General features: G+C 38.2%; 1 protein-coding gene across 1 annotated transcript; it reads right to left on the bottom strand.

The window, feature by feature from the left end:
* Positions 1-1,138: 1,138 nt before the first annotated feature.
* LOC126418748 (ribosomal RNA-processing protein 7 homolog A) lies at positions 1,139-16,851 on the bottom strand. Its single transcript, XM_050085677.1, has 6 exons — positions 16,711-16,851; positions 16,440-16,579; positions 12,461-12,586; positions 12,218-12,341; positions 4,838-5,000; positions 1,139-1,646 (listed from the first exon to the last, which is right to left on the bottom strand). The coding sequence occupies exons 1-6, from the start codon at positions 16,763-16,765 to the stop codon at positions 1,430-1,432; spliced, it is 825 nt and encodes a 274-aa protein (XP_049941634.1). The 5' UTR covers positions 16,766-16,851; the 3' UTR covers positions 1,139-1,429.
* Between the last annotated feature and the right edge of the window lie 927 nt (positions 16,852-17,778).

Raw genomic sequence — 17,778 nt, forward strand, 5'->3', positions numbered from 1 at the left:
ACAATTCGTCTATTTGCATCCAACTTTGGTATTTTTTTTCTTTTTGCTCAGATTTTATGGAGCAATGGTCAAATGTTTTCTAGCGATATCTCTTACAGGCACAAGATATTATAAAGCAGTGACAACACAGAAGCTGTTTTATGGGAAGACAAAAGCAGTAAGCTATACATAAAAAACAATTCTTTGTTAGTCCCACACTAGCCAAAGCAGTCTTTCATCAATAACTTGCAGGTCATGACTCTCTGAGCAGCCACCTCCAGCTTCATCTGTGAAAGATCACACTAACTAATGAAGCTAATACAAGTATTGTAATTTCTGGAATCAATTACTGTGTAAGTATTTTGATATTTTACATTTAGTATCACAATGGCCAAGCAAATACAACCACAATACTGTATATATAAAGAGAAGAATATTCTACAACAGATAATCAGTGATTGCAGACTTATAATACACAGGAAAATGTTCTAAGACTTATCAGAATTATTTGCTGTGACTTGGCAACTTACACACCTACACAAGCGTAGCCAGCATCTGACAGGAGGAGGAGGACAATTTCGTCAATTTCTTACAAAATAAAACTTAAAACTATTAAAAAAATTGTGTTCATTAATCACCAAACTTACTAATGCTATCACTTTAATATGGGTACCTCCTATCTACAATGTTTGTAAACAAGGGTTTATAGTTTGTATGAGATCTGGACACAGTATTAAGCTGTCACAAATGGAGAAACAGTTTTGAGAATTCACAACAAATGGCTCTTGGAGCACTTCCTACAATTCAGTACTGGTTTCATGACTTTTTTGAACACCAGTCTAAAAAGCCTATAAAGTAGCCAACCCATTGTGCAATGGGGGTACAAAAAGTCGCTTCTTCGAAAAAAACTGTCAATGATATTCGAGTAATCAGTTAAAATACTGTCTGTTAACATGGAATACTGAACTTGCCTGGACACCTCTAAATATACCATCTAAACATGAAAACGGAATAAAAAATTAAGGCATACGTGTAGGTATAAACTTTTTCTGTATTCAGCTTGGGACTGGAATATGAATGCATCATCATTTTTACAGGATGTTAAGGTTGATGTTGATGGAAATCATCATATCAGTCTGTCTAATTACTTCAAAGTAACTACAGTTTCAAATAACAATACATATAATAGAGTCTTCACAGCCATAACAGAGAACATACATCATAACAGCTCTAATATTAAACAACTTCCTGTAATTAGCATTTCACTTTCTTGGGGAATGCAAATTGAAAACTGTTCTTTAAAGCGAGAGGTACAGTGAGTGCACAAGGTGCAGATAATCGTAGAATGAAACTGAAGTTATTTTCCGCCACTGCAATCTACAAAAATATCTCTGTAACTCTCAAAAATTATATTCTAAATTCACAATTTTCACAAAATAATTTTTGGACATCAGAAAGGTTTAAATCTTCTCGACTGTTTTAACACATTAATTCGCTTCTTATCTTCTTCAAATTTTTGTCTCAATTTTGCTAAGTGTTTCATCTTTGACTCTCGGATCTGGAAAGTATAAAAATTTAAGAGTTCCTTTTTCGAACGTTTTTGCTTTTCTTTGCTCATAATTTTCTTTTCTATACTTTCTTTTCTTGCAAATCCTGGTTTCTTTCCCCTGCAAAAAAATTGGTAATATTCATAAATTATGCACAAAACATACATGTCAAGAATACACAAATGATGACTCAGAAAACAAGGCTAGTTTTTAAGACAATAGATAGCCATGGTAATCACTTCATTCTATTCACAACATGCCACATTGTGATGACAAGGTACAAAACCTCTACAAACAATATGGAAAGGATAGATTCCTACTCACCACACAGTGGAGGTGCTAACTCACAGACAGGTACAATGGAAAAGAATGCTACAAATATTTCAGTTTCTGGACAAAGCTTTTCTTCAGAAGTAGAAAAAAAAAAAAAAAAAAAAAATGCACACACAACCACAACTCACATACATGTGGTCTCTGTCTCTGGGCATTAAGGTTTGACTCTGGCTGTGATTACATACAGTTACAGAAGTTGATAAATGACAGCAAATCCCATTTCAAGGTGATCATAATGGATTTTAAAGCAAAAGTAGAAAAAAACCTAAAGAATGATTCCTTGGTGGAGACTTTCGGAAATACACTGATGTGCCAAAGAAACTGGTGTAGGACAGAGATGTAAACAGGCAGAATATGGCGTTGTGGTTGGAAAAGCCTATATAAGACAACAGGTGTCTGGCGCAGTTGTTAGATTGGTTACTGCCGCTACAATGGCCGGTTATCAAGTTTTAAGTGAGTTTGAACATGGTGTTATTGCACACGAGCGATGGAACACAGAATCTTTGAGGTAGGGATGAAGTGGGAATTTTCCTTTATGATCATTTCACTAGTGTACTGTAAATACCAGGAATCTGGTAAAACATCAAATATCCGACATCGCTACAGCCGGAAAAAGATCTTACAAGAATGGAACCAACAATGAATGAAGAGAATCGTTTAACGTGACAGAAGTGCAACCACTCTGCAAATTGCTGCAGATTTCAACGCTGTACCATCAAAAAGTGTCAGTGTGCGAACCATTCAACGAAACACCATTGATATGGGCTTTCAAAGCCAAAGGCCCACTCATGCACCCTTGATGACTGCACAACACAAAGCTTTACGCCTCGCTTGGACCCATCAACACCAACATTTGAATGATTATGACTGGAAACATTTTGCCTGGTCAGACAAGTCTCATTTCAAATTGTATTGAGCAGATGGATGTGTATGGGTATGGTGAAAACCTCATGAATCCATGGACCCTGTGTGTCAGCAGGGGACTGTTTGAGCTGGTGGAGGCTCTGTAATAGCGTGGGGCATGTACATTGGAGTGATATGGGACCACTGATACATCTAGATACGACTCTGATGCGTGACACATATGTAAGCTTGTCTGATTACCTACATCCATTGTGCATACCGACAAACTTGGACAATGCCAGCAGGAAAATGCGACACCCCACATGTCCAAAATTGGTGCAGACTGGCTCCAGAAACACTCTTCTGAGTTTAAACACTTCTGCTGGCCACCAAACTCCCCAGACAAGAACATTATTGAGTATATCTGGGATGCCTTGCGACATGCTGTTCAGAAGAGATATCCCACCTCCTCGTATTCTTACAGATTTATGGACAGCCATGCAGGATTCATGGTGTCAGTTTCCTCTAGCACTACTTCAGACATTAATCAAGTCCATGCCACGTCGTGTTGTGACACTTCTCCGTGCTTGTGGGGGTCCTACACGATATTAGGTAGGTGTACCAGTTTCTTTAACTCCTCAGTGTAATACCAGTAATAAGAGCCCACATACAAGCAGTATTTAACAAGAACATGTTTTGTGTTTTACATGTTCTTTTGAAAGAAAACTAATAGAAAATAAGCTAGGAAAATTCCAAATGGAATTAAAAATGAAAGATGTGAAAATCTTAAACTACTTCTGAATTACAAATGATCACAGACCCGTAAGCTACTGATTGAAACCAGAAACAAAGCCAGGAAGAAATTGTCATAAGATAGAAAGTAAAAAATGCAAATTGTGAGAATTTATTTAAGAAAAAGGCCGATTAAATTAAGTAGACAGCTGAACAGCTTAGAAAAGAGAATTATAGAAACACAGATGAAAGATACTAATAACAGTAAAAGGTATTGTAAGTATGAAGAGAATACAAGAAAATAGTCTCAAATGGAACAAGGGAGCTATTAAACAGAAGGCAAGAATTTAGCACAAATGATAATCGGAACATGATAGACTAATTAAACAAATTCAGAAATACCTTCCTGAGGATACGAAAAGAGAATAAAAATTTTATAAGATAAACTATTTAAAAAAATATGAGTATAAGGACAATACAGAAACTTATATTGGGTAGACATATTTCATCAATGCAAACGGCAGGGCTCAGAGAGGAAATAGTACAAGCATTCTACAATTTCTGTAAATGTTTGTATAGCTCAGGAGGGTTATTTGGAAAGCAGACAATTAACAATGAAAATAAGTGATTCTGGAAGTAGTGTTAGACGAACTGTATAAAATTGTTACAGGTGTGGGGGCAAACACATAAAAACAAAAGTGTTTACAGAATGCGTGTGGAAGAAGAAAATTGGAGCAAATTAATTATTTGATTTAAGAAGAAAGGCACCAGGTTAAACATGGATCTATGGTTGGTTGGTTGGTTGGTTGTTTGGGCAAGGAGACCAGACTGCGTGGTCATCGGTCTCATCGGTTTTAGGGAAGGATGTGGAAGGAAGTCGGCCATGCCCTTTCAGAGGAACCATCCCGGCATTTGCCTGGAGTGATTTAGGGAAATCACGGAAAACCTAAATCAGGATGGCCGGACCCGGGATTGAACCGTCGTCCTCCCGAATGCGAGTCCAGTGTCTAACCACTGCGCCACCTCGCTCGGTCATGGATCTATGAGTCTCCTCGTTGTAATGTATAAAACATCCACTAAAACTGTTACCAACCATACAGGAAGCAAACATGACATTTCTACCAGGCAAAGGAATGAGCTGCTTTTAGAAGTGGGTACAGCAACGTGGACAATTGGTTATGAAAAAAGTTAACAAATGGAGGAATGAGTATGAATTACCACTTTGTATGCCTGAGCATTACATACAATCTGATTCTCTAAAGATTGAAAATGCCCAAACATGTCTATTACTACAACTAACACAGAAAGAAAAAACTGAACATAAATGAATTGAAGCCATTACATTTGCTGCTACAGAAAAACCTAACTATGCATACAGAAGAAAATAATAACAACTATCTTACTTCCTTGTAACAGTAATCCATCCTTCATCATCTTCCTCCATTGCTTGCTTTTCCAACCTAGCATTTTCAGCCACCTTGTGGTCAAATTTTTCCATAAAATCATCTATTTCCTTCTGCATTGCATCGACATCAGGAATTCTCATGTTGTACTCTGAACACCATTCTGAAACAAACAACTTCTGCATTTAAAAAATCCCAAATATCAGATTTTCTTAACAGTTAAACAAAAGAGTAACAAATAAATAATTTCTCTCTCTCACACACACACACACGCACACATGCGTGCGCACACACACACACACACACACACACACACACACAAAACTACTTTTGAATGAAATTCTGCACTGCTGATAATTGTCAAATAGTCTAGGGCATATTCTGGCAGGACTAGCACCCATTCGATCTAAGGCTCGTTTTGTCTCCACCAAATACATAAACAATTCTCCATAAAGCTCTTCATGGGGGAAAAAAATTAATAATAATAATAAAACCTGACAACATAGTACCAATTAACTGCTTAGTAAATTTAAATCCATCCAAATACTTTGTGCTTTTTGCCCTCAGTTTGCACAAAAATGATGTGGTTTCGAAATCTTGATTATATTGAGTTTACCAAAGAGGACTTTACAACTTTGAAAACTTATACTGATCTATTCATTTAATTTACAGGTACAGGTTTGGTGTCATTTTATAGAATAATACATCAAGTCCTTTTACCTTGCACTTAAACAGGTTCAACGTGACTTCCATTGGTTATTCAGCACATGTACCACCTGAAGTCAATTTCTTGACAAATACACTGCAGCATGTTTGGTGCGACTTGTTAGACTGCAAGATAGATTTTAGCTTCAAGTTCTGGTAGAGAAGCCAGTAATCGTGGGACTGATATAGTATCCTTGATGAATGCCCAAAAGAAAAAAGTCAAGAGGTGAATATGGGGGCCATGCAACTGGTTCACCTCGGCTCATACACTTGACTGTAAACAGACATTTAGGAAATCCTGGACATCGGAGGTAGTGTGGTGCTGCATCATCTTGCATAAACTGTACACTGTGTCCTTTGTCCTCACCATCAAGTTGGAGGATTAAAAAGTTATCCAGCAATCTAAGTACCGTGAAATGGGATATTTCGGACACCGGGGTGAATTCGGACAGTATGGCTTATTTGCTCTTTGCCACTGCATAGGAACAAAGAGTTACTTATTTTAACATCCGTGCACCATTTATTTTAAGTGCAAGATTGCATTTATTGCTATCCACAACTTTTATTTTGTGTCAATTGTTTCCCTAAGTGAATAACTGACGAACAGTCTCAGTGTTAAAAATCCATGCATTATCGTAAAGTGGAAACTTTCTATTGTTGTGCCGAGCGGGAAGGTATTGTAACCGTAATTGTCGATGCGCTCAGTAGCTAACAGCATTGAGACAATTTCTGTACAAGTTTGTCAAGTTTCTCATGCAAGGTTATAAAATAACGATGGTTTTTGTAAAACTGTGTACTGTGTGGAGTGATTTTGGACAATGCCGAGAACATACAATAGCAGGAGAGGTGCTACAGTATGGTGTAATTATGACCCAGAATTTTTAGATAAAGCTGTTCGTGATATTCAGAGTGGTAAATTATCGTACAGAAAAGCATGTGATTTGTATGGCATACCTAAATCAACCCTACAAAATAAAGTGCAATAAGCACATCCGAAAAAAATGGGAGGACAGCCAGTGCTAAATAAAGAAGAAGAAGAAATGTTGAAGCAAGGTATCTTGAGGGCTACACATTGGGGATTTCCCTTCCCTAAATTGGATATTAGATATTCAGTTAAAGGCTACCTTGATAAATCTGGCTGCAAAGAGAAGAAATTTCGTAATAATTTGCCAGGAGAAGAATGGGTGCATTTATTCCTCAAATGACACTCAGAAGATCTTTCCGTTCGCTTAAGCGAGAAAATATTAAACGAGCTCATGCAGAAGTGAACAAAGAGACTATTAAGATGTTTTCCTCCAATATCAAGGCAAAGCTGGAAAATCTCCCACCTAGTAACATGATCAATGTGTAAAATGTCACCAAAATCAAATAAAAAGCATGTAGAATTTTTTAAAAAGGCAGTAAATGTCCGAATTCGCCCTCTATATACTTTAACTTCAGACAGAGATTTAAATAACACGTGTCCGAAATCACCCCAATCCATGAGGTGACTTCAGACACTTTATTTAACTGCCTCAGATAAATACACTTTCTGGTTCTGGGATATTTTATTCGTTACACATATACCCTACAATTCCCATAACAATCAATTTAATCTAACAATATATACAAAAGTTACAATCAAAATAATGACAAAACAGTCTGAAATCACCCCGTTTGACAGTACACTAGTCTGTTGGTAGTTTTCTCTTGACAAAAAATAGGTCCATAAACTTTGCTCTTGTACAATGAAGAAAAAACACACATTCGATATTGGCCTACCATGTTCATGCTCCAAGGATTTTTCACAGATTTTCAAATCTTCCAGTTGTGTTTATTGGCTTTAACCTCTTAACTGAAAAGTCGAATCATCACTAAAGACAATCTTTTCAATGAAATCTTCATGTTCACCCCATACACACACAAAAATCCTTACAAGCAATCCTATCAGCATCTTCTAGTTTTTGCACCATTGTGAACTTTGATGGTTTGAGATGCAATGGCAACCAGTCATAGGTGGGGGATGACCTGAGGATTTTTTTATGTCTTATTGAACATCCAGTTTCAATACAACATTTATTCCATTCATAAATAGTAGGCCAACTGGGAGGATCTTTACCATACTCTGTATGAAATTACATTCCACAGCTGTTGCAGGCTTCGACTCTTGAAACCGAAACACACAGCAAGCATGCTCATGCAGCAATCTTTGTTGCAACTGCTGCTAGTGTTTATGGTGGCACAATTCTCTATTAGCGTACCAATTGAGTCAAAATTTTCCTTCAAGATTCCACCAAGGCTAAGTCTGTAAGTCACATGAATAAGTTGCACGAATTTTCAAAATTGTAAAGTCATTTTTATATACCCTGTACGCGTAATCTGTTTATCATTTCTATGACACTTTGACTTCCTCATGGAGCATATACTCATTTTAACTGATGTTTTCCCAGTGATATCTGCTTTTGCATTGCATTCAGTATACAACTTGGTGAGAAGCGATTCAAGGCTTCACCAAGCGACAAAGGAAAGTTTGAATTTAGCACTTGGAAGGATACAGCCACAAAAATGATAGGATGTAACTTTCACTCTTAACAGCTACTGACATCTGCTTATGTAACAAGTATACGCAATTTAGAACATCTACACTACATGGGGGGAATCTGAAAACTTCTTGGCCTTATGATAATTTATACTTTCAAAGAACTTTTGTTTTTCAAAATAATCTCTAATTTCAATACATTTCATCCAGTAGTGTTCCAATGCCATTATCCCCTTCTGTAATGTTCCCTCAGACATGTTGCAAAGTACCTATCTACAGTCACAATGGCTTCTTGACTGGACAAAAAGTGCTGACCAGTGAGGAATTTCTTCAGTTTTGAAAACAGATGGAAGTCCAAGGGACCCAAATCTGGGGAATAAGGTGAATGTTGCAGCACTTCATAGTGCAAATCCCTCATTTTCCTCATTGGCAAGACACTTTTGCAGGCAGGTGCATTGTCCTGATGGACAATGATCTGTTTTTTCTTCTTTAAGCCGGGTCTGTTTTCATGAATGCTTGCATCTAGTTTTGTTGGAAGCTGAGAGTAGTATTCTCCAGTTATGTTTTACATTTTTCAAGACAGTCAATCAACAAATTTCCTTTTGTGCACCAAAACACTGATGCCATGATCTCTGATGGTGGCATCATCCTGGCCTTCTTGGGAGCTGTTTGGATTTGGGTGCGTAGTGGCGAATCCACATTCTATCCACTGTCAAGTATTGACTCAGTGTTGTGTGAATGCGTTTTGTGATCCACAGTGAGCACATGCGGCACCCAAGCTTTCTCATGTTCAATTCTTGGTGCAAGATGGAACCAACATGTTCCTTTCATATCCCTAGAGCATTATCAATTTCATGTGTGTTTATGGACCAATCTTCCAAAATCATATTGTGCACTCTGTCAATGATTTCCGGTATGTTAATGTGTATCATCTTGGATGCTTTCATGGCAACATTTAAAATCGGTCACCCATTTCTTCATGGTGAAAACTAAAGGCGAAAAGCCACCATGCACATTTACAGTCCCCAAATGAATATCAGTTGGTATTAAACATTACATTACTAACAATTTAATCGGTGTATGATACTCGATTTTTCCATTTTCAACACCACATGCATCACAACTGCCCTCCCCCCCTTTTTTTTGTATCTGATCAAGGCGGACGTCGTAAGACACCCTTTTAAGTTCGTTGTTGATTTATTAGCTCAGTTTTTTTATTACAGAGGGCGGCTAACCCTCTGACCGAGCACGCTGAGCTACCGTGCCGGCTTTTTTGTTCTCACATTACAAAAAATCTCATTTTGCTCTATATTGTTCGTTGAATTTGTTCGTGGCGGACGTCCGATGACATCCATGCAGGTTGTTCGTTGATCCGTTCACTCAGTTTTTTATTACAGAGGGGAGCTAAACCCTCTGACTGAACACGCTGAGCTACTGTGCCGGCATTCAAACAACTGCCTACAGCAACTGCTTACTCATGAGAAAGGGCTTCACAAAATTAAGCAAATCAATAATGCATTGGTCCACCTCTGGCCCTTATGCTAGCAGTTATTTGGTTTGGCAATGATTGATAAGTGTTGTTGGTGTCCTGCTGAAGGGTATCATGCCAAATTTTGCTCACTTGGTGCATTAAATCATCAAAATCCCAAGCTGATTAGAGGACCCTGCGCATAATGCTCCTAACATTCTCAATTGGGGAGAGATCTGGCGACCTTGCTGGCCAAGATGGGGTTTGGTAAGCATGATGCCAAGCACTAGAAACTCTCACCCCACATGGATGGTAGCAGGATTCCTTTTTGTCATCTGTGGCACCCTTACAGCACAGCACTATATAAATTATATTTTAAGTCCCATTTTGTTGCTCTTCATGGCAAGCCAGCCTGGGCTTACATTTCAACAAGATAATGCCCTTCCGCTCACAGTGAGAGTTTATACTGCTTGCCTTCGTGCTCGCTAAACCCTACCTTCATCAGCAAGGTCACCGGATCTCTCCCCAATTGAGAACATTTGGACTATTATGGACAGGGCCCTCTGACCAGCTCAGGGTTTTGACGATCCAATGCACCAGTTGGACAGAATTTGGCATGACATCCCTCAGGTAGGCATCCAACAAGTCTATCACTCAGTGCTAAGATGAATAACTGCTTGCATGAGGGCCAGAGTAGACCAATACACTACTGTCTTGCTCAATTTGTGAAGCTCTTTCTCTTGAATAAATCATCTAATTTTTCTAAAATTGTAATCATTTGTTTGTCTGTACATGTACATCAGAGCTAGTGATTTCTGCATCATTCAGATAATTCCTTCATGATGTGTCTTCTTTTTCTGAGAACGTATATTCCTATTGTCACTAAATGATGACACCTTCCCATAAACCGCAACACCATCAGCAAATAGCCATAAATTGCTGCTCACCCTATCTGTCAGGTCAATTATTTATATGCAGAATAACAGTGGTCCTATCATACTTCTCTGCAGCACTCCTGATGATACCTGACTCTAATAAAGAATTGGTGAAGAGGACCACGTACTGGGTTCTACTCAAATCGTCTTCGACCCACTCACATACCTGGGAAACTACAGTGTACCTTTGTCAACAGTCTGCTGTGGACCACCATGTCAAATGCCTTCCAAAATCTATGAATCTTCCTGTTGCCCTCCATTCTTCATTTGTAGGGTATCTGGTTTTTAGGATACCATTTGAGAAAAGGGCAAACTTGAGTTAAGCATGAGTGATGCTTTCTACATCCGTGCTGATTTGTGGACAGAAGCTTTTCTGTCTGAAGGAAATGTATTATATTCAAACTCAGAATATCTTCACAAATTCTGCAGCAAAGATATTGGTCTGTAATTACGCGGATGAGTTCTTTTACCTTTCTTATATAAAGGAGTCACCTGCACTTTTTTCCATTTGTTTAGGGCTTTTTGCTGGGTGAGATTTGCGATAAATGCAGGCTAAGTAAGGAGCCAATGCCACAGAGTATTCTCTGTAAAACTGGACTGGAATTAAATCTGGTCCTGGTGACTTATTGGTTTTCAGCTCTTTCAACTGCCTCTCTACGCCACAACAGAAGCCTATTTCTACTCATATGTCCTCCACGGGGGAGTCTTCATAAGAGTGAAACAATAGTATGTTTGTACGATCTTCTGACACAAATGATTTCTTAAATGAGAGGTTTAAAACTTCGGCTTTCCTTTCACTATCTTCTACTGACACCGAAGATAGGTCAACAAATGACTTTGACACACTTAGTGATTTTACAAATGATCAGAATTGCCATGAATCACGTCTGGTTCTGGTTCATAGATGATATCTTCATGACCTCTAGCAGGGGCCAAGAAATCCTACGCTTATTCTTCCACAATCTCAACACCTTCTCTCCCATCTGCTTTACCTGGTCCTCCTCAGCCAAATGTGCCACCTTCCTGGATGTTGACGTCCACCTCTCTGATGGAAACATCCTTACCTCTTGTCCATATTAAGCCCACTAATCAACATGAGTACCTGAATTTTAGGAATTTTCACCCCTTCCACACTAACAAATTGCTTCCATATAACACTGCCCAGTATGCCAAAGTTCTCACAAAGGCCTCACAGACAGGCACGACCCCTCAAACCCAGTCCGCAAACAGATTTCCCATGCCACAGCTTCACACATCCCTAACCCTTCCATCAACCCCAAGAATCAGGTATAAAGGAGTGTCCCCTCATCGACCCAGACTTCGCCAGGACTTTATCTATTATCAGGTCTCGGAATTAGGAATATCCTACCCACAATCCTCCTCATGCCTCCTAAAGTGGTATTTAGTCGTCCATCCAACCCACACAAAATCCTCGTCTATCCCTATGCCACTCCCATTCCAAACTCCTTGCCACAGAGGTCATGTTGCTGTGGAAGAACCAGGTGCAAGACCTCCTCAATGCACCCAGGATGTGTAACTGCTTCTTCACTTATGCAAACAAAAGGACAACCTATCAAACTATCTCACTGGAACACAAGGTTTCCAGTGCAATTCAGATACATAATAGCTTTTGTCAATGTGGTATTGGTACAAGGAGAGCCCTAAAAATATGCAGATGCAGCAAAAATGAGAAACCCTAGTTAAAATTGTACTTCTAACTGACTATACATGCATAAATATGTGAATTAACTTACTCTTAATTCCACAAGTCAGAGGCGCATCCTTTCTTGATAATATAAGTGGCTCTGTGGCATCCCAAGACAATGCTTCCTGAAGACCAACTGCTGTCTCAAAAACAACATAAGCTACCTTGAAACCCTAACAAGAAAGAAAAAGAACTTTAGATTATCATCATTATTAATGCAACTGTTCACATGTTTTATACAGTTAGTCAATTTTATACAATGAAAACTAATCAAAGGTTAATTTATACACACCTTAATCTCCTCATGTTTGTGGAAAAACTGAGAGGCCTCTCCAGGCGGTAAGCCAGCATTCGGGCTCTTATGAAAAAATACTGTGACAACGTGACCAAAGATTCCCAACACTTTCTTGAAGTTATCCTGTGGAAAATGAAACTGCCTTATTTGATACGGCAATTTCAAATTGCTTAAGCAAAGCAGAAGAAGAGGAAATTACATCACCATTTATATATAGTTTTATGGACTTTATCACTCAAATATGAAGTATATATGGTCTCTTTTTTTTTTTAAGTGCCTGCATAAGGCATTGAGGATAAAACCTGAAGTCTGGAAACCTCACTTGATAAAATAAAGGGAATATTCTAAAATCACTGGAGACATACGTGGAGCCAACTATGCTCCACTTAAAAGAAAACCAATCATTTGCTAATGGTAAAAACAACAATGGAGATGCTTCTTCTCTACAAGTGAACAAGAAAAATTTTGCACATATAGGCATCTGTCAACACTTGTCATTTGTGCCCATGGCAAGAAAATTATATCCATACTGTGCAGATCTTTTGCACGATGCTTAATGAACATGAAACCACTCCCTGAATTAAAAATCAGTTTGGATTCAATATGCAAAATATGTTTATCTACATGTTTTGTCAATCAGAGATATGAATATAATAGAGAGAAACATTCCACATGGGAAAAATATATCTAAAAATAAAGATGCTGTTACTTACCAAACGAAAGCGTTGGTATGTTGATAGGAGACAATAAAAAACACACAAACACACACACAAATTTCAAGCTTTCGCAACCCAAGGTTGCTTCATCAGGAAATAGGGAAGGAGAGGGAAAGACGAAAGGTGTGGGTTTTAAGGGAGAGGGTAAGGAGTCATTCCAATCCTGGGAGCGGAAAGACTTACCTTAGGGGGAAGGGACAGGTATATATATATATATATATATATATATATATATATATATATATATCACACACACACACACACACACACACACACACACACACACACACACATATCCACACTCTTTGCCTTTACAATGTCTGTGTGTGTGTGTGTGTGTGTGTGTGTGTGTGTGTGTGTGCGCGCACACGTGTATACCTGTCCCCTTTTCCCCCTAAGGTAAGTCTTTCCGCTCCCGGGATTGGAATGACTCCTTACCCTCTCCCTTAAAACCCACACCTTTCGTCTTTCCCTCTCCTTCCCTATTTCCTGACGAAGCAACCTTGGGTTGCGAAAGCTTGAAATTTGTGTGTGTGTTTGTGTGTTTTTTATTGTCTCCTATCAACATACCAACGCTTTCGTTCGGTAAGTAACAGCATCTTAATTTTTAGATATATGTTTTGTCAATCATTTGTTCTATGATATTTATAAAGAATGTAAGATGTGTACAGCATTATGCAAGAAATCATTTCATGTGATTTGATCTTACTGATTTAAGAAATACATAACAATACATACCAGGGCAAAGGAAACTGTCATGTGCTCCATCCACTTGTACTTACTTACTAAACCTCCAACCACAATCTTACGTAGCTTGATACAAAATATATCCTTGGCTTCACTTAAATTCTCAAACGAAATGCTAATAAGGAAATGGTGAACATTCTGACTAAACATGAACTACATATTCTAATTGGTCTGGCAAGTGAAGAATGGCAATTTAAGAAAACAAGTGCATCCTTGAAACCTTTGACAATGGCATTTCTGTATTAAAGATGTAATAAACCCTACTGCTAATTACATCCAGGCTAGTATACACAAGTCAGTTTTATCCTGATAAACAGTCTATTGCAACAAAAAACACACCTGAGTTCATGTTTGGAATTTCAACTGGCTAACAGTATGCCAAAAAGCTTTTATAAATGACATTCCTTCACTGACCCATTTTTATTTCAAATTGTGAAGTATTTCAGATAATTCTTCTGAGTTCTTAATCATAAGGTTCTTCCTTTGTTCACCTTGACTTTCTCACAAGTTTGTACATTTAAGATCTACTCAGGACGAAATCACAAAAAATTACTGCTACTACTATAGCTCCACTAACCCTAATACAACTTGTGATGGAGGGGGGTGGGGCCGGGGAGGGAGGAGTAGAGTACTTTTGTAAACACTATAATTTAGTTGTGTACTTTATACTTTAAAATTTGGAAGGGAAGAAAAGCCCATCGGTATTAATGAATTCTCCTACCTGATTCTGTAACATTTTAAATGTTTACAACTGAACTTAACCCAAAAACTTAAGTCTCATTGAAGTTGTCATAAAGTCTCATATCCCCTTAGTATGAAGCAATTAAAATAACTTTCTGGTTGACGTTTAAGTGATTCGAATAGTAGGAATCAGCAGACAGACAATCATACTTCTTTCTCACATGCTCACTGTGTTGCCTGCTTTGTAGGTCCAAGCAGACCCTGCCCAGCATGACTGGTTGCACATTGGCAACACAGCTCCCTGCCAATACAATCTGTCAACCACAAAGTTATTTTAATCAGAGAATAGTAGGCACAACTTTACACAGCAGATTTAATATTCAGTATTTTCAGATTCTGGACCCCACTTACATATCACCATCCCTTTAAGAAATACGTTGTTGATAAACGTCACCGACAATCAGTGAAATTACAATTTTTAAATTTTGTTTGTGGTGGACATAAGGCAATGAATTCCTCTTGCTGAACCAAAGAGTTATACACAGACAGATTCTTATCAAAAATGTTGTTCAAGACTTTGTAACAATATTCAGATGCTCTGACTTCTGGAGAACAATGTAATAACCAAATCCCAATGGACAATTTACTACAGCACATTGTAAAATTACAAGGAGGAAGAATGCCTGGCCAATACTTACCTGCTTTGACCTCTCTTATGCATCCATTTCATCTTTGTCTCTTTTCACTCTCAAAGCAGTGGATTCATCCTCAATCTACGGTCTTCCTTCTTGTTTCTAAACCTATCACCCCCTCCCCCCCCCCCCAAAGGAACAAGTTTTTTTTTTCAATTTTTAATGGGTCTGTCAAGAGTACAGGGATTTCACCTCCTGATGGTATGAACTTTAGTAATGTTTCTGATATTATTCGCTACGCAGTACATGTCCACCATAAATGCTGCCATCAGACCACAACACCTTGGTACATTTTAGCTATATCCCACAATATTCATTGTGCCTAATTATGTGACACTATGTGATAATCTCAGAGCTCTACTAAGAATTGGCAAACAAATTAATTTCCACTGATGCTCTACATATGAGATACATTCTGGTTTCAGTGTATGTAATGATTAAGCCTACTGTTTACTCTGTATACGAGCACCTGGATGTTATGTTTAATCAAACCAACCATTCCAGACAATCAAGCTATGTAACCCAGAAGAGTTTTGCATCGTTTCAGTTTTCCACATGTAAATTTTCATCATCTGAAGTGTGCGTAAAACACTTGCAAAATTCCAGCTGTGCTAATAAAAATAATAATTTCATCAAACTTGTTTCCTGGAACAGAGTGCAAAGACAATATTTCTCCATGCATCACTCACAACAAGAGACTGGATGATCTTGTTAAAAACAGTTAAAAAATTGGGACAACAAACAGTTCGCAACTAATACAAAAACTCCACAATTTCAATGAAAATTATTTGAGCACAAAGTTTCTTTTCCCCAACAACATATCACAAACTTACAACAACAAAATGATGAGGACTCTGTGGCTTCTGGTATACAAAAAATATGTATTGCCATCTAAGATCATTTGCCTACATTTTACTACCAAAAATGAATTGCTTATGTGCTGCCAAAGTCATAAATTTAAAGTAACTGCATTATGTACAGAGGACAAAATCCACAGATACAATGATATCAAAGTTGTCATTCATCAATAAACTAAGAGCACCAGGAAACTTCCTGAACTAACGAAATGTTCTACAGTCGTAACTGAACTCAATTCCCGAAAGGGTTTTCAAAGTACCTTTACGGGAAAATTATGCTCACCTCCGTGCAATAAGGGGGTACGTTGATGATAAAAAGTGTTCGATCCGCTGGCTTTTCGTCACATTTCTCTCTGATTGAATGCTGTTTCCAGAAAATGCAATGCGATGCTGAAGATTCTTCACTATACTTAACTGGAATGGCTGAAAGAAGTGTTATCGCACAATGATTGACATACCAATATACGTCCTCCAATTTTACAAAATTATAATACAAAAAAACTTGATTAAACAGCAGTAAAAATGAATATAAGAGTGCAAAATAACCACATTACCTGTGAATCCCTGGAGTGTTTGTTTATTCATCATGCTCCAAATATTTACAAACATTCACAACGTGAACAAACGCAAGAAACCTCAATCTCAAAGATTGTCAGTACCGCAGTGATTCCTGCATCGTAACTTGCAGAAATTGGTCAGTTAAGGCCCGTCCACACGCAACTATCTGTCTGCGCAAATGTCTGCGCGAAACCTCTCAAATCTGTGGATTCAAACCACATCTGCGCAGACAAGTTGGAGCGTGTGGACAGGAGATCACGGCAAATCTGGCGCGGAACAGCTGTTTGCTCAGTCTAGTGTTTGTATTTGTGCGCACAGGGCATTAAAATGGCTGATACTCGTCAGTGTTCTCGAGAGTTTGTAAGTGAATTCATTGAAATATATAGAAACCACCCATGTTAGTGGAAGATTAAAAGTAAAGAATATAGTGACCAACACAAAAAGACAGCAGCATACAATGCTCTAATTTAAAAATTGCGGGCAGTTGTCGCCTCGACAAACAGGGAAACGGTAATTTAAAAAAAAATCGTTGCGAACTGGCGAAATTATTTGTGGGTGGATGTCGAAACTTATAATTATCCCTTAAAGCTTGTAACCCCCCATATTATGAGAAAAAATACTTGTATGAGAAGGGCGGTAACATTAAGATTCCTAGCAACAGGAAGGAGCTACAAGGATTTGGAATTTTCAACTGCAGTATCGAAACAAGCGTTGAGTAAAATAATACCCAACACATGTAAAGCTATTTACGCTGTCCTGAAGAATGAGTTTATGAAGGCAAGTCAAGTAAATTAAGTCTGTCAGCGAACTGTTTACCTAAAAGAGTTATCCAAAGTTCAGAAATCTAGAAGATCTGGTGTAAGAGTAGATCAAGTATACCAGCCAATGTTATGGTCTTTTGATCTGCTTGGCTTTCTTAGTTATCAAGAAACGCCAAGACCAAGCAGGAGTACAACTGAAGATGAAATTGCAGTGTCAATGTGCCAGGAAATGGAACACAAGGTAATGTAAAACAAAATAGGTTCGCCCTGCAACTCTCGCAGGAAATGTACGTGAGAAAACTG

Source organism: Schistocerca serialis, chromosome 1 (assembly GCF_023864345.2).
Source record: "Schistocerca serialis cubense isolate TAMUIC-IGC-003099 chromosome 1, iqSchSeri2.2, whole genome shotgun sequence".
Lineage (NCBI taxonomy): Eukaryota > Metazoa > Arthropoda > Insecta > Orthoptera > Acrididae > Schistocerca > Schistocerca serialis.